The sequence below is a fragment of the Tympanuchus pallidicinctus genome, unplaced genomic scaffold, assembly GCF_026119805.1.
Source record: "Tympanuchus pallidicinctus isolate F22 unplaced genomic scaffold, pur_lepc_1.0 scaffold9, whole genome shotgun sequence".
NCBI lineage: Eukaryota > Metazoa > Chordata > Aves > Galliformes > Phasianidae > Tympanuchus > Tympanuchus pallidicinctus.
The window spans coordinates 9,743,658-9,761,022 of NW_026294813.1; the positions used below are offsets into that span (position 1 = coordinate 9,743,658).

The window sequence follows — 17,365 nt, forward strand, 5'->3', positions numbered from 1 at the left end:
TACTGTATAACAAGGAGTTGAGTTGAGATCTATCACAACAAATTAAAAATAATTCTTTATTATAAGATTCCTAAATAATTCTATTAAAATAATAATTAAAAATAATGAGAGAAATGTTCTCTCATTGTTCTTTCATGTTCATCATGCGCTGCTCAGCCCTCTTGACTAGAATAGCTAAAACAGTCTCAGTAGGAGGCAAAAGACCTGTCTCTTGGATAAAGACTGTTGAGAGAAGAGCATCAGAGGCCACCTGCAGCACACTGTTTCATACATCATACAGCACAGATACAACATCTCATTGGAATACCTTTTATTTATCTGACTTCATTAGCACCCAGGCTCATTTCCATCTGCTCTTATCTGCTAGTGCTTAAGTGCCCCATTATATATAATTTGTGCCCAAAGTTTTAATATAGTGTGTTTGCTAAGAGCTTATAGCTGAGCATTAGCTGACTGCCTGAGAAGTAAAGACCTGCCTTTCTTGAGACTGTAACTGAAGGAGAATTATTTCTCTAGTCAATAACCATTCATTTTGAATGTTTCATTCACCATGACATTGGCTGTATCTTATCCTTTCCTTGTGTGTTAGGCTGGGCAATAAATGGAAAGTTTCTTCCAATTCGCTCTCTTATTGAAATTGAAATTAGTACAAATGGTAAAATGCAGGAGGTGAATATAATATTCATGAATGTGAAAGATAAAATGGGATTCCACATAGGTTACAAATGAGCAGCTCCATACACCTTTGAGGAAATGTATTGAGCAGTATTGGTATCTTAGAAGATTTGCACCATCTTATGTATTTTGATGGAGACATAAAAATTTGAGTCTTGGAAGAACTCCTGAGTGCCTGGTCCTGTCTACTAAATGGAGACATAAACAGTCTGCCAAGTTTCGATTAGGATTTGGATTGGTATCCAAGTTTCCTTATAAAGACATGAAGTAATCTTTCTGCTCTATTCAGTACCCATCAGACCTTAATCAGAATACTGGTCCAGTCTTGGGCACCTCACTTTAAAAAAAATTAGCTGTTGGAAAGAGACCAGAAAGAAAGCAATAGGAGGTCTAGAAAACAGGAATGACTGCAAGAACTTGGATTGTTTATTCCTTATGGTTGGTTTGTTTCATATTGAAAGCTTATTTCCAAGCCAGACCATTCCAATGATTTTGTTTACAGTGCTTCTCCACAGTTATATTTGGAGGGTTGGTGAACTTCAGCGCAGAGGCAGAGAAAAATATTAGGGGGAAGGGAGGGCTGGAAATCCTTAACTTGCCTCTGTCAACAGAGCTAACAAACCAGGTAAGCACAACAATGCATCTAACCATATATATCAGTTTGGGGTGTTCTGTTTTCCTCTTTTTTTTCTCTTGGTCTGTGAATTACTACAATAACTTGGTCAGTTTGAGTTATCAGTTGTAACTCCTCTATCCCAGAAACAGTTCAGACAATTAACTCTGACATTTGGCAGCCTGAAGTCTTCAGATTCTTACATTTTCCATCAACATTCATAGAGCTAGCAGTACCTATTCTTGTCTTGGCTCAAAGCATGTAGCTCAAGAAAACTAAACTATGATTGGTATAGATACATATGTTTGGCTTTATAGCCACTCCATCTCCATAGCATAAATTAAATTTAAAGAAGGAAGAAAGAGCCTTTGTCATCTTCTCTCTCTTTAAATAACTCCAGCAGTACTGTGGAGAAATGACATGATTGCACATGAGTGATGAAAGTGAGGGACAAGGTGTCCCTAAAAACTAATCTGAGCTCAAATGAAAGCATAGATGTGTTCTCTTGCATTCACTTTGGTTAAGTTTCACATCTGACTTTTGACATCTAGTAGAGAAAGCGCTGGTATTCAGAACTGCCTATTTCTTCACCAACTAGTGGATAGAATTCATTTTTAATTACATGTCAGAATGTATTTCACATGCATGTCAGGATTGCTTCCTGACATTCAGCTACATGAAGTAGCTAAATTTAAGCTCCTCTTTTGCTGGCTAACAGATCTTACTATTGTGTCAAGATTTTCTCTTCGTATGTACGATAGTGTTTCCATCTTTCCCTTTACTTAAGTGTACAGAGCAGCTTTGGTCGAGTGGTCCTTGTTCTGTTCTGGAATCAAACTCATAAAAGGAGTAGATAGGAAAGGAGGAGAAGATTATTTTCCTTTAATCCCTCTGTGGATCTGATAAAGAGCTCTAATAATTAGTCTTTTTTATGGTCCTTGTGCACAATGGATGTTTCGTGATTTATGCCAATACTGTTCTCATGCAGGAGGGCTCTGAAGTCCTGTTCCCACAGTCTTTCAGAAGTTTGGACATTTATCTCAGGCTTATCAACATGCATCAGATGTCAAAAACCTCATGGGACATTCACATTTTGGCTACATTTGATCTAACTATGACATATCAAAAACTTTCTTTGTGGTATTTCAATGTTTGAACATCTGATTTAGAGAAGGAAGGGTTGAGGTCTCAACAAATATTAAATAATAATAAAAAGCACCAAACTGATTTTAACTTCAAATAAAATTTTGGTTTTAAGTTGAAGCTTAGGTTGTAGTTCAAGTTGTTGCTTATTTCAGATTTCTGTCTGTAACTTTTGTGTTGCAGATTTATACCTGAAGCTATACTTCACATGCAGCCACAAAATCCAGAACATTACATTTTAGTGGAACTACTTTGCTTGATTGAAAGTGCTTCCAAAGGCAGCCCTTGTATATGCCATTTTATTTTTCATAGGTTTATTTTCTGCTCCATAATCTTCTTCTTTCTGAAGTCAACAATTATTTAGCAAAACAAATAAAAAATAGGAATGTGTTCTGATTTGGAGATGTTTTCAACATGCCCTCCACAGATGTAAATGGTGGAAGAGGAAGGAAACAGACTCAGCAGCCTCTCATTCCTTAGCATTTCACTCTTTTCTTGTATGACCTCATCCAATCAATCTTCTCACTTCTTTAAAAAATCTGTTTTCAAATCACCTGTTAAGAACAGGTTTTTGAACAGTGAAATCTTCAACATGATGCTTTATCACCTACTTTGTGTGATCCAAGCCACCATCAGTCAAAAGAGCCCTCCCAGAGACTATCTGTGGATGTAGACCAAGCCAAACATCTCACAACTCAGGTTAGAGGTGTGTTGCCAAGTCTCCCTCTCTCTAGTTGCCAGTTACCTGCCAAGAGCAGCAGCTGCCCTCACAGGCCCAGAAGTTTCTTGCCATCATTAGGAAACGGAAAACTTTCAGATACTCTCAGTTATCATCACATACCATCCAACTGAAATCACTCTTCATCTGCAATATTTATTCACAAGAACTAAAATGAACAGGAGGGACTGGCTGTGGATTTCCATATATGTGGCATCTTGTCTGAGATGGCAAGACTCTGAACAGGCGAGGATGCAAGATATCTCTTTTCCTCTACTTTAAAACTGGCATGGCAAACATATAGTGCATTTTAGGAACTTACTTTACACAGGACAAAGAAAAATGGCCACTGCTTCGCACTGCAAAGTTCAATTTGGCCCCAGAATCATGTGGTTCTTATTACATGGCGTGATTGAGTATCGATAATGTATCTTGTACCATGTCAAGTTTACTGTTTTCTAACAAAGGAAAAACCTTATTGCAGACTTCCATTACCTGAAGGGGGCCTACAGAAAAGCTGGGGAGCAACTTTTTATAAGAGTAGTTAGCGATAGGATGAAGGAAAATGGTTTTAAACTAAAAGAGGGTAGATTTAGACTAGATATCATTAAGAAATTATTTACTGTGAGAGTTTTGAGATACCGGAACAGGTTGCCCAGTGAGGTTGCAAATGCCCTCTCCCTGGAAACATTTCAGGCCAGACTGGATGGGGCTCTAATGGGAGGTGTCCCTGCCTACAGCAGGGGGCTAGAACTAGATGGTCCTAAAGGTCCCTTCTAACCCAAACCATTCCATGATTCTATGAAGAAATTGCCTGACATAATTTCAGGATGTTGTAGGATGTTATGTAAATTTTTTGCTTCATATCACTGACATTTTTATGAAAGCATAAGAAATTTTGAATTAGAGTTCAGAATTATGAAAGAGTTGTTTTTGTTGTTGTTGTTTTGTTTTGTTTTAAACAGTCCCTCTGTGTGCAGCAAGACAGCTTTCTTTTACTTTCTCATTTATATAATGATCACTTTTATAAACCGTAAAAATACAGTTTATTTAAGTTAAATATATTTGGGTTCCACTGGGAGTATTCCTAGCCCTTGGGACCTGTAAATACAGCACATGCATAGCTACAGGGCACATCTCTTGATATTTAAAATGTTTCTAATTATGTTGAGATGGAAATGGTTTGGATATTGAAAGCCATGCTTTTACAGTGGATGTGGTCAAAGGGGATTAGTTACAATTGTTAAAGTTTACAGAGTAATGGCTGTAAAATAATAGTGTACTATCTGTTTTAAAACCATAACGGAATCCACAATGTTTTTCTGTCCTCTTTTTTTAACTTGTAATTCTACTTTTCTTTCCACACTCCTAAAGAACATGAAACTAGAAATTAGTAACTACCGACTAGATTTTTCCCCCTGAAAATAATATTTTTTTTATTGCTCATTATCAAATCTCATTACAAATGAAATTATTCAATAGAAATTATTTACTTTATTAATTTAGTATCTGATGATGCTGAGAACAAAATCAGATACAAAAAGTGTATTAGTATTTGAAATACTGTTTCTGATTCTGTCTTTACAGAAAACTAACATGAATTCCAAATATGAAATGACATAGGCTAGAATACAAAAACAGCAAGTTCAAGTTAACTTGGGTGATTTACTTGGTTTTTACTTGAAAAAATTTACTCTCTATTCAGTGGTTTGACCAGGCTTCTAAAGACTGATTCTGAAAATGAGAAGGAAAATGACTTCTGAGATGACTGAAGATGAACTAAACATAAAACAGCTATCTTTATAATGAGAAAAACAAAAGGTCTGAAGACAAGACCTCTACTGAGAAGAAGGATGGGAAACGTAGTTTTTAAATTATAAGTACCTAAGAAATGATTAACTAAATGAATTAATACTCATACCAAATCTACTCGGTTTTCATGAGTGATGGGCTAAAATCTCCATTTTAAGAGAGAAGTGTTAGACGTCATACATTTGCAAAAGATTTTTGAAATTAATGTTTCTAAGGCTATCCTCTTAAACAAGATCTGCCAGTAAAATCTAGGTGAAAGTCTTATATAGAAAACCAGTATAAGAAGCTAACAGTTTTTTCAGTGTTGGTCTGAACAGGGCCATCAGGTTCTTCAAGATTCTCTTTGAAGAACCTAAAATTTATGAACAACTTAAATGAAAGAATTGAAAATACCATCATAAATGTTGTTGATTCTATTAAATATGGAATAGTTTGCAACTATTTTGGAGGTCTGAATAAGCACAATGTATTAGAAAAGTGATAGAATAAAGAAAAGACCACTTAACTGAAGCATATGCAGAGTATGAAATTTAATTAGGAGTAAACAAATTCACAATTATATGATAAGTTTGCATTCCTTTCAAATATTTAAGAGTGGTAAATTACAAATTGAGATGAATCATGTTCCTGTGAAGAAGAAAGAAATATGCATAAATGTATGAAAACGCATATATCCATTGCAGGAAATGTGAAATATTTCTTCCTGTTTCGACACCGGTAAGACATTAGTAAGAGCACTACAGCTGTGCTGTGAGGACATGAATCAGAATGTTTAAAGGTCTAGAAAATCTAAAACCTTTAAGGAACACATGGAAAAACTGGACTAGCCTGGAATACTGAAGATAGTAGGTAGAAAAGTAGATGCGATAACTTCTGAATGTGTAAAAGATTTCTGTCAGGAAAAAAAAAAAAAATCTTTTTTCCTGCCAATTTACTGTTTAAACGAGAAATAATGGACTCAAATTGATCACGTCAAAAGATCATGTCAGATACCAGAAAAACATTCCAATGTGAATACTGTAGATAAATCACCTCTAATTTTACAGAAGTGTCTAAGGACAATTCATCTATCAATAATAGTTTTCCTATTTAAGGCCAAGGATTGCACTTGCCATGGCATTCTTTCAGCTACATTGTCTATGACTATATATAAATTCTTACTTCCAAACTGTAGCAGGTGAAGAATATTAAACTTTAAAGTGTTTATTCTTGAAAGACAATGGAAATTATCTATATTTTTTATTTCAGTGCTATAGAAGCCTAGTCATGCTACATGACTATCACAGAAACTATGAGTAAAATATAGAAAATTGTGCACCCTCAGAAAAGTCAGTTTTATTAGATGGTCAATACACTGCAGTTTTATGCTTCATACTGTATGTCTCAATTGCTTTTCTTTACACATTCCTGTTGAATTTAATAATGACTCAAGAATAATGAAATACATATTTTCACCCTTACATCAAAGAGGCTTGATTTAAATCCAGTCTGTTTCAACGTTCTGGAAATTCCTTATCACTTTTGTGTGGAGATCTGTGTCAGATGAGTTGATGCTCTCATATTGACCTCTGGAATTTGTGTCTACATCACTGACACCTATGAAAGGATTCCCATTGCCTTGAGTAGATTTCTGTGAAACTCATGAAAGAAATTCCTCAATGAAAATCTGTAAATGTTGCTGAATAATTTCCAATTTAGAAAATAGATAATTGAATGCTTATAATGAGTGCATAACTCCATAAATTCTCCAGGATGCGCACTTAGCAGCAAGGTAGATACATACCAAGCAAGATCCCTGCTGCCCAAGAGGCAAAAGGTCAAGAGTAGAAAATCACATAACATTTTTTAACTTCCAAATACACAAAATATAGTGAGAATATATCCCGGATCAGTAGTTATGAGAACAAATTGATAGTAGTTCTGAAGAATTCAGCTACATTTAGCTGCAGTTAATAGCATAATGTGGTGGAAACAAGTCAGTTACTGTGCTTTATAATTTTAATGTCATAAGATTGCTCATGACTTTCTTTTGGCTGCCTCATTGAAGATGTAATAGCATAGGATATTGTGACCAAACTTTACCAGAAGCATATTAATATATTTTTATATATTCTGTGAATACTTCTGTTACTTTATATTGGGTGTTGTATTGCAGAGTAATATATCATTGTTATTCAAGTGCAAAATTGTTAAAATTAAGTAATTCAATACAAGTTTCATATTTAAACACTGTTTTTCTCCAGCCGCTCTCAGAAGTTTCATATGTGTAGTAGTCTGTTAATCCAATATGGTATGATTGTTAAAGGATAATATGATGAACTGTAATTTAGTTTAATCCATTTCAACATATAACAAATAACAATGGCACATTTTTCCGCTATCAGATTCTCTTTTTATTGTTACTAGTGTTGTTAGAGATGGAACCAGCCTAGTTTTACTGATGAGACAGTTTGGGCACACAGATATTAATTTCTGCACTAACATTCTTCTGACTAAGAATCTAAATTCTTCTCATCTTTTTTTGGCATGGAAAAGTCCTAAAAATATTTTACTTAGATGAAAAGAAGACAGTGTTGTATCACACTTTCTTACTCTTTAATGGCTTGTCACCCACATAACCTAAAGCGTTCTACTTAACACTGCTTTAGAGACTTCAGAGCACAACTACTTTAGGGGATAACCAACAGGAGAGAAGTATTGAGGACCGCTGGTCTGTATTAATTCTCTAGCAGAAAATCAAGAAAGAAACTTTGTTTTTTCATTGTTGTGAAAATGCATAACATTATTAAGTAGAAAAATCAAAATAGCCTTTGGCCAGTATGGGCTCAGAGATCTGTTTGTCATGAGCTAGCTATCCAGACCTTAAGGAGTCCTCCCAACCTTTCTTGAGATTAGAGAGTGCAACTCTTCATTTTCTCTTCATAGAGCTCCTTTGCAACTGTAAAGTCAGCCTTAAAAGTAGGATATGGATCTTAACTGACTCTACCTGCACATTTTCTGGATCTTTCTAGATTATTCCACTAAAGTCATCTTATTTTCATCTAAGGACCTTGTGCTAATTCCAACCTAACGTTACTCAGAAATAACATATGGAAGTTCTGTTTAGAGTTTTCATTTATCTAACTGACCATATCTTTTTCCACTTGGCAGTACTGAGGCAGTTTCAGATATCAGAGAGACTTTTGCTGCTACTGAATTGGATATCTCTGAGTTTGGAAAATGTTTTTCCTGCTCCCTCACAGGTAGCAGAATTGCAGTGCCATGTGTAACTGTGTCTTCACTGTTAGTTCAAATCCCCTGAATTTCAAGCTTGAGAGGGGATTTGTGCAGATCTGTTCTCATATAACTGTAAGAAAGTTAGTGGATATTCAGCACTATCACAGCATAGGTGAAGACATTTTGGTATATATGTATAAACTCTATCCTTAGAAGAGCTGATTTTTCATGCTGATTTCTCATTTAATAAAAAAAAAAAACAGTGAAAGAGTTTTTGCTGCGTACTAAAGTCCACATGCTTTCACAGTGCGTAAGCAGCATAGTTTTCAGGGCATTTCCTGATAAAAGCACTGAATAGCCAGCTATACTGTTGATGTGTTGTTGGCATAAGGAATTTTTAAGTAAATGAAAAAACATGAATTTTCTAGTTCTTTCAGATAAAATGCAGTGGACATAGTTAGGAGGAAATTGTTGCAGGTTCATTTTTTTAAGTGAGCTAACTCATCAATGTTGTTTCAGGTGACCCAATACTCTTTGTTGGCTCCATATAGGATATTTTCCTCTAAGATTTCTCATTACTTTTGCACTTCTTGCAGTTTCCCCAGTGGTAGCCCCTTTGTGAGCACTGAGTTAAATGGTCTTGTATTTTGACTATTAGTAGTTCAACATCAGTAGAAACTCTGGAGCCTCAATGCTACCTGAAGAAAAAACCCAAACATGGTTGGACCTGTATTTGTTCTATGTGAAAGTATATGTGCTAAAACAATGTAGCTATCCAATTGCTTTAATAATAGCTGAAAACAAACTTCTGAAGTCACTCACTATCTAAGTGCTACTATCTTCTACCGGTCCCAACTCAGTATGCAGAAAATACAGACAGAAAATACAGAGATGAAAAACTCTGTCTCCCATCACTGGCCCCTTGAGCCATCCAGTATCCCAGAAATAGTTTGTTTTAAAGAAACAAGGCTTAATCATATTTATTACAAACAGAGTAAAATGTTTCTGATATCTGAAAGGCAAAGAAGATAATGTGGCCATTAGGGTTAGTCTTACTATATCCCAAGATGTCAACACGCTTGCCAAAAAATGAATTTATCAGCTCAACATAGCAAAGAGATTTAGTTTATCTAAATGTCCTACAAGGAATAAATAGTTTACCACTGGTTTTGTAGATTGGGATAAATCTAACATTCTATTGACATATGCTATAGATTTAATTTAATGCTGTGGTTCAGATGTCTCTTCTGATAAATCTTAGGAAAATCTATGCTAAGAAGAATGGAGCTGTTTCAGTATTTATGGGATTTAAAATGCGGGGTTAGCAAAGGAAACATGTTAATTGAAACAATATTTGTGTATGTTTTTGCAGTGGTTTGGAAAAGACTATTGCTGAAGTCTATTGGTCAGTTGGTGCTGAATACTAGAGGTGGAATATTGTTCAATTTTTTTGCTGTTTTTCTGTAGTGAGAAAATCCTTTAATGAAGCAATTAAATATTTTAATTTCTATTTTTAGGCATATTGGAGATAACATCTGTAGAAATTGGAGTTGTGGCAGTTAAGTCCATCAAAAGCAACTATTATTTAGCTATGAACAAAAAAGGAAAAGTCTACGGCTCCGTAAGTACTTTCTTTTACCTTCTCAACAGATGGCAGTAGTCATCATTCCTCTCCCTGTTATCTACTGAAAACCCTACTTGCCCATGTATTACTTCTAAATAAAGCCCTTCATCAAAATTTCATCCTCTGGCAGTATCACATCCATATGCTCCGAGTTCCAGGCATTTATTGTGAGCACTGCTTCAGTCACATTTCTTACTAACTAATAGCTGATTGAGAAGGATCTACAAAATGTAATCATTAAGATTAGATTTCCTTGTTTTTCTGTAGTACTTGTAGTACCGCATTTATTAGACTGTATTATTCTGAAATGATAACTTGTACCCAAAATCTTGTAAAACTTCAGCTGATGTCTAACCAGATTGTCTAACTATGAATGCTGAGAAAATTTCTAGAGCAGCCAGCTATAGATTGACTATCCCAATTGATATGCAAATTTGTAGACAGCACAAGGAGACAAATTTTGACTGAGAAGAATTTGGCTATCATTTGAAAATTGTCCATAAATTTACATTTATGTAAGTCTGGGTTAACTGGTCTTTCCATTAGGAAAAAAAAAATTACTACCCAAATATTTTTAGCAGGAAGCAATATGACCTATAATTCTAACAAACTCCAGTTTATACTCACAGATCCACACAATGGCACAGACACCAAATTGTTGTGTTATTACATACTGTTTTCTTTTTACAAGTCAGCTACAAAGGTAATGAGCCAGTTTTCAGGCTTTAAAGAGAACAATGTAGCTAAGTCTGTCCCCGCTGAAAATTGCAAAGTAATGGTAGCCTGAAACTAGCAAGAACATCAGCTAAGCTCAGGGGAACCTAAACATCTGTCCACTGTGTAAAGAAGCAATTCTTTTATGTATGTGGCTTTAGTTCATACAGACAATGCAAACTATCTTTTTTCATCCACACTGTTTCTAGTCAGTCCTGGTTCACAAAGTTACCTTTGACCCCTAGCGTTGAAGAACTGTGTTAAGAATAGAAAGGCCTGAACAGAGAAATTATTCTTTAGCTCCTATAAATGCAGATTTTAATTTGAAAAATTACACTAGTCAGAAGAACTAGATGATCAGTGGTCAGTCCTTAACTGTTGATAGGTGTAAAGGTACACTGAGCAGCTGACAAAGTTAGCTTTTGTCACAAGTATGCTTCTAGACCTACGAAAAGGTGCTAGCTTAAATCACCATCATAAATTTGTATGTCTCCGTTTAACACAGTCATCTATGTTGATCTACCCCAAAACTTGCAATAAGTTTTCCTACTCAAGTTGTTAGCCACTGCTGGTGTGAGACTTCATGCCAACCGTATACACGCACAAAAAGAAAATGGAGCAGCTTTCATGTACCATAGGTGGAAACTGCTGCCAAAAGATTCAGTAATTCACAGTGTATTAGAAATAGTGCTGACAGGAGGATACGAATGTGGAGAGCCTTTTTTTTTAATTCCAACTGAGATAATTTTTCAATATTCACATAATAAAATCACAACATAATGACTTATCAAAACGTATTCCATAATACTTCAGAGATTTCAAGAATGCTTCTGTTATTATTTTTCCCATCCTCCCAAGACTTGCAGATAGACTTATATTACTACAGTGTGGCAGCTTGCAGATGGATATGAAAGCAGAACTAATAAAAATTTTAAAAACACTCTTAAGCATGTGCACAATAGACACTGGTGCAGGGATATACTGAAATTCGTTTGAAATGAGCAAAGCAATTCTGAGCTAACACTCAGACCCCTGCCAATAATAATTCTTAGCCACTTCTCAAATTCATCTCCTCTCTCTGTATTGTCTAAGAATAGAAACAAAAGTTTGGATTACAGTGTGGTTCTGCATCTGAGAAAACAAATCAGGACTCTGTCTCTCTGTTTTATCAGTTTTCTCTGCTTATCAGATACGTTGGCATCTGACTGACTGGTTAGAACAAGGGAGACAAGGAAGATGAATTATTTGATTTATTTAACAAAATAACATTCTGTCAGATCAGAGAAATTATTGTGGATTTGAAATGTGATTGATAGTCACCTGCTTTCTTAATATCTTGACATAGGAGGTGACATATTATTACTGCAAGTTAAACAATCTGTATGTAAAACATCTGTCTGTATGAATACAATCAGTATTAATGGTTGTTTAAATAATTACTCATGCAAAAACGGGAAAATGTTTTGAGAGACCAATTGGATTTGAGTGTGCTCAGTTCTGTTAAGAAAATATGTGTGCTCTGTGGTCTGAACAGCAACTAAGGAAGACATTAATGATAGACCAGAAAATGCCTACTATATCAAAGCACTGAACACTAGCTAGTTTAACATTTTTTGATTTAAATTAATAGAAATCAAAATGTGTATTTTTAATTATTCTTATTACCTACCCTATTTCACTTTAAACAATGTAAGTCAGTCAAGCAATGTCCTTTTTATTAATGCAGATACTTTCTATATTTTTAGCTCAATAACTAAGGATTTTCATCATAATTAAAAAATCCCTGAAATTCTCATTTGTACCATAAAAAATGTTTCATTATTCAGATATATTTCTCATTTGGTTCATAAGTAACCTAATATCACATATAATTAATATATCATACTCTGAGATTCTGATGTGTTTCTACTTCAGCTGTGAAATGGCATCTTGTTATCTGAAATGTAGAAGAAATAAAAGGCCAGTTTTTGGTTGCAGTTTAACTACGTTGTGAATATTCCATTTTCAAAAGATTTCTATAGAGAACATCAGTAATTATGTGATCTAACTTATTTATATGTAGTAATTGCTCATTTGTGAAAACAAAGCATTTTTCTCTTTTCTGTGGAGAAGTAGATAAAAGTTCATTTAACATTCTAGGAAAAAAAAATTGTGCTTGTATTTTTTATCCTTTCTAGTTGAACAGCAAGTAGATCTCCTTTAAAAATGGAAAACATTAATTCCTAATATTCTACCTAGAATTACTCTCAAGTTTACTTGATTATCTTCTCAATAAGACATAGGACTACATATGAATCATAAAGGCTAGTAAATGAATCTTTTTTAGACTAAGCCCATCAATTCAGCAAAGTATATGGGCCTCACATCCACTGTAACAGCAGTGTAACAGTGATTTATACTCATCAAAAAAGTCCTTTTTCATTGCCAGTGTGGTGTAAAGGATCTCACTTTCAATAAGAAATAAGCCTAAGCCATGCATGCTTGTTTAACACATGGTATCAATAATCTGATTCAAGATATTTAAGGGATGTATTTATTAGAACTGGGGTATGATGAACAATTCCAAGATTGCTACCTTATACTTTATGACTGAGAATTTGATTTAATATTGTTATATTCCACTACAGAGAAGTTGCATTTCTAAGTGAATTGTGTCATTTCATTGCTTAATTATGCAAAACTGATCTTTTTTCCACTTTTTGCAATCTAAGTGCTGTTGATGTCAATGGTATGAACACAGTGAAATGTTACGTCTGTTCTGAAATGGTGTATTTGTTTTATTCTTTCAACAGAAGGAGTTTAATAGTGATTGCAAATTGAAGGAAAGAATAGAAGAAAATGGATACAATACATACGCATCCTTAAATTGGAAGCACAATGGAAGGCAAATGTTTGTTGCTCTGAATGGAAGGGGAGCCACAAAGAGGGGACAGAAAACAAGAAGAAAAAACACTTCAGCTCACTTTCTTCCAATGGTAGTAGTGTCATAGATGGAGGAACTATTCTATCAGTGCAGTTGAACCAAAGGCTCTTATGTCAATAATAATTGGTAATCTTCTTGAAGAATAATTGCAAAGAAATAGTGCAGACATCTGCTTGTTTGAAAAGAGCAGGGGAATCCTCTGAAGTTTTTGTACTAATTACTGGCAAATGAAATACTTTTATTTAATTCAGTGTTCTATCTTAAGAGCAAGATAGAAGCTGAATCAAAGGGGATATAAGTCATTGCCAGTGTGAACATTTTTTTTTCTCTCTGCAACAGAACTTAAGGAATGTGAGACAATCTAATGAATGATCTTCGTGGGGAAAGTTATTTATGGAATACTAACTCATATCAAAGACCTTAATTGCTCATTCAAGCCTATGAACAGTTAGACATGCAAGCATTTACTGGAAGCACTTGGGTCATATGCACAAATAAAGATGCTTCTGGAGAAGCCTTGTGGAAGAATGGATAGGATTAAGAAATATAATCAACGCAGTATCAAACTGTTCTAACAAAACGAATAGTATGGTTTGCTTGTATGTTCTAACTTCACTCCTTTTTATTTCTCTCTAAATTATTTATTTAATAGGATGTTAAATATCTTTTTTTTTTTTTTTTTTTTTTAAATTTGAAATGTTTTCCTCATTTGCTTCTTTGTTGTTTTCCCTTTTTCTCAGTACTTCACACAGGATTGATAAGTTAAAATATCACAACCTTGTAAGTACTGTGAGAATAGGTAATGGACAAGGCTTTAAAGGCAGAATTTAGTGTGTATAATCCGTTTTGTTTTTTTTTTCTAACTCTCTTGCACTTAAGCAAAAGACCAAACATGCAGTCTTGGATTAATGGTATTGTGTGTCTATGTTTGAGAGGTTTTCTTACTTATTAGCACTCAAAAACAAACTTCAAGAAATACTTGCTTCAAAGGAACTTTCTGCTATTTTTAAACTGAGAGCAGGGGCCACCTCTGTACTTGGGTATCGATGTATCTGTGTGTATATTCATCTGACTTTGACTTCAGTGTGGAATTAAGAACAAATGCATTGCAATCAGTAAGAAATTTTGCAGCAAGCACTGGGTTAGAACCTAGATGTGGACAGTCCTGTTAAAATCGCTGATAATTCCATTGTTAAAATTAAACAATATGAAATTTCCAAGAGTGACAGAATCACAGAATTGTAGGGGTTGGAAGGGACCTCCAGAGATCATCGAGTCCAACCCCCCTGCCAAAGCAGGTTCCCTACACCTGGTCACACAGGTAGGCGTCCAAGTAGGAGTTAAATTTAGTCTCTGAAAGATGAGATATAAACACAGTCCTGCACTCCCTATTCAATCAATATGGCCATTCAGCACATTTGTCCTTGTTAACAGCTTGAAGAGTCACAGAAAAAGAATGGGAATAATACCTAAATAAGGACTGAGGGACAGGGAATCCAAAATCATGCTCGTGCATTTATCAGAGATTATTATTCACATGTATATTATATATGAGAGCCAACAAAAAAGCTGTGCTGGTATCCAGCTTTAGCATGCCTTTCATATCCACCTTAGTCACTGAAGGCTCCAAATGCATAATATCCAGCACATTTTCATTAAGTGTTACTATTCCCATGGCTTAACTTGAGCAACTGCAGTATAACAAAATTAAGCATAGTATGAAGTCTGTTCAATTAAAGGTACATAAGGTTTGTTTTATGTTTTGCTTTACTCTGTAATTTTATAGAGCTCTGGATAGCTCACCAATGTAACCATATTGAGATTCATTTTGTTAGAGCAGATAAATAGAAAACAGTACAACAAATAATTTGTACCACTGTCTTCACATTGTATTCCACTAAATAAATAATTAAGCCTTTGCAGTGTCTGTAGTAAGAAACAGAAGTAGTATAATATTATTTTGTTCTAAATACTTTTAAGTGATAACTATGAGATTATATTGATGATGCAGTTTTATCTTCAATATTTCTTGTTGTGAAAAAGTCATTTTTATTTTTATTGTTTGGAAACTGTATTTTGGTACAAAGGAGAGCCTTGCTTAATGTTTCTTTTTGAGAATGTTTAATCTCTATAAAGGCTGGTGTTGTTGGAATCTTCTCTAAGTTATTTAAGTCAATGTTTAACCAGCACTTCAATCTTAATCTGTTATTTAAGTATTAGCTGTTAAAAAAAAAAAAAATAGCTTTCCCATGAAAATACAAAGTGGTCAGACTGTATTTCCTGTCTTTAAATAAAGTTAACTCTTTTAAAACCAGAAAGTAATTCGAGACACAACATTCTAACTGATAGCTAACATTACATTTCATGGTTCTTTAGCTTGCTTCTTCACAAATGAGGTTTTCTAGAAATGGAAATAAGAACTTAAGATTTTAAATGTAATTTTAGGTGATCAGCAAAATTTAATGACCATAATAAATGTGAATTTCTGCTGTTAAAAATTTGTAATCGATAATTAGAACTGACAAGACATAGTGGACCACCCACAATGAACATTCAATGTTAGCCTGGGCAAATGCAGTATTGGATTACTACTTAAAGAACATTTAGGGTACAAATGAGGTTGTCTTGACAGAATTACCTAGTTTATATGATCAGGGGAGGGTTTTGCATAAATATTATCATAGTACTCAAAACACTATGCTGCTCAGAGGCCAAAATCGGGAAAAATATCACTTTTCCAAAGTGAGTCAGGAGACATTTCTAACATGAATTTCTTAGAATGAACCAAAATAAAATGTCCTTGAAGGAAACAATGATTCCTGCGTGATTAACATCTGTAATACCCACTGGTGTTGGGAGGGGAGCAAACTGCAGGCCTTTTTTCTAGAGTTTCACAGTTCCTCAACCATATCCTCTGTTCTCTGTCAGACAGACTCTTGAGGAGGAGAGATTTAAAAAAGAAAAGAAAAACAAAAATCACTGAGCAACAATGTATAGCATGTTATATTTAAATAAAAGTAATAAAATATGGGGAATAGAGAATAAGACTATTGTCTTTGTTTTATTAACCTGAATTGATACTGCAAAATACATATAGAGAGGGAAAAGATACGTTGTACTGCAGGATGTGGTTTGCTGCTATATAGCACTGAAACAAAACAAAAATCACTAGGACATTTATAAAGTTTCTTTAATTCTTTGCATGTGTACGTCAGCTATCTCCACACTAATAACAACCAAATGCTTTAAATTCTTCCCATAAGTATTCAAATTCACCTAGTTTATACAGTGGAAAAAATAATGAATTTAAAGCAAGGACTTTTGATGAAAGAATGGTGGATTTTAGGAAGAAGAAGGAGTACTTACACTTTTAAAATAAACTTCGGAGAAGGAAAAATAGTTGCACTTTATGTAAGATTTCATTCAAGGCATTCCAGGTTATAAAGTTCTTTAGAGATTAGTAAACTTAACTAATACAAGTTGGTGAGTCAACATTTGTAATCCATGCCTCTGCTGAAACTGAGTATCTGCATTCACACAATCAGTCATAGCTGCTTCAAGGACTTGACCTTGAAAATAATGCAGGAAGACACTATTTTGAAGAGTCATTTTTTACTCTCTTAAATTAGATTGTGTGGCAGGATCCATACTCCTAATTTCCTATTCACTTGGAGTGAGAATAGGTTAACACAAAAACATGTGTAACTGTTCTGCTACAGTTAGTCCATGTATGATTGTTATAGAATAATTAAAGTTGGAAAAGATATCTGAAATCATCTAGCTCATCCATCAACCCAGCAGCACCAATATTGCCCACTAAACTTTGTCCCTAAGTGGTGCATGAATGCATTTCTTGAACACCTCCAGCATCAGTGACTTCACTACCTCCCCAGGTAGCCCATTCCAATGCTTCACCACTCTTTCACA

General features: G+C 34.5%; 1 protein-coding gene across 4 annotated transcripts in view; it reads left to right on the forward strand.

The window, feature by feature from the left end:
* Positions 1 to 16,251, forward strand: part of FGF10 (fibroblast growth factor 10) — a 59,211-nt gene extending 42,960 nt beyond the window's left edge. For all 4 annotated transcript variants that reach the window (XM_052670292.1, XM_052670294.1, XM_052670291.1 and 1 more), the window contains 2 exons: positions 9,695 to 9,798; positions 13,308 to 16,251. In XM_052670292.1, coding sequence (XP_052526252.1) covers positions 9,695 to 9,798; positions 13,308 to 13,505 — 302 coding nt within the window. In that variant the 3' untranslated portion in view covers positions 13,506 to 16,251. The remainder of the gene's footprint in view (positions 1 to 9,694; positions 9,799 to 13,307) is intronic.
* The last annotated feature ends 1,114 nt before the right edge of the window (positions 16,252 to 17,365 follow it).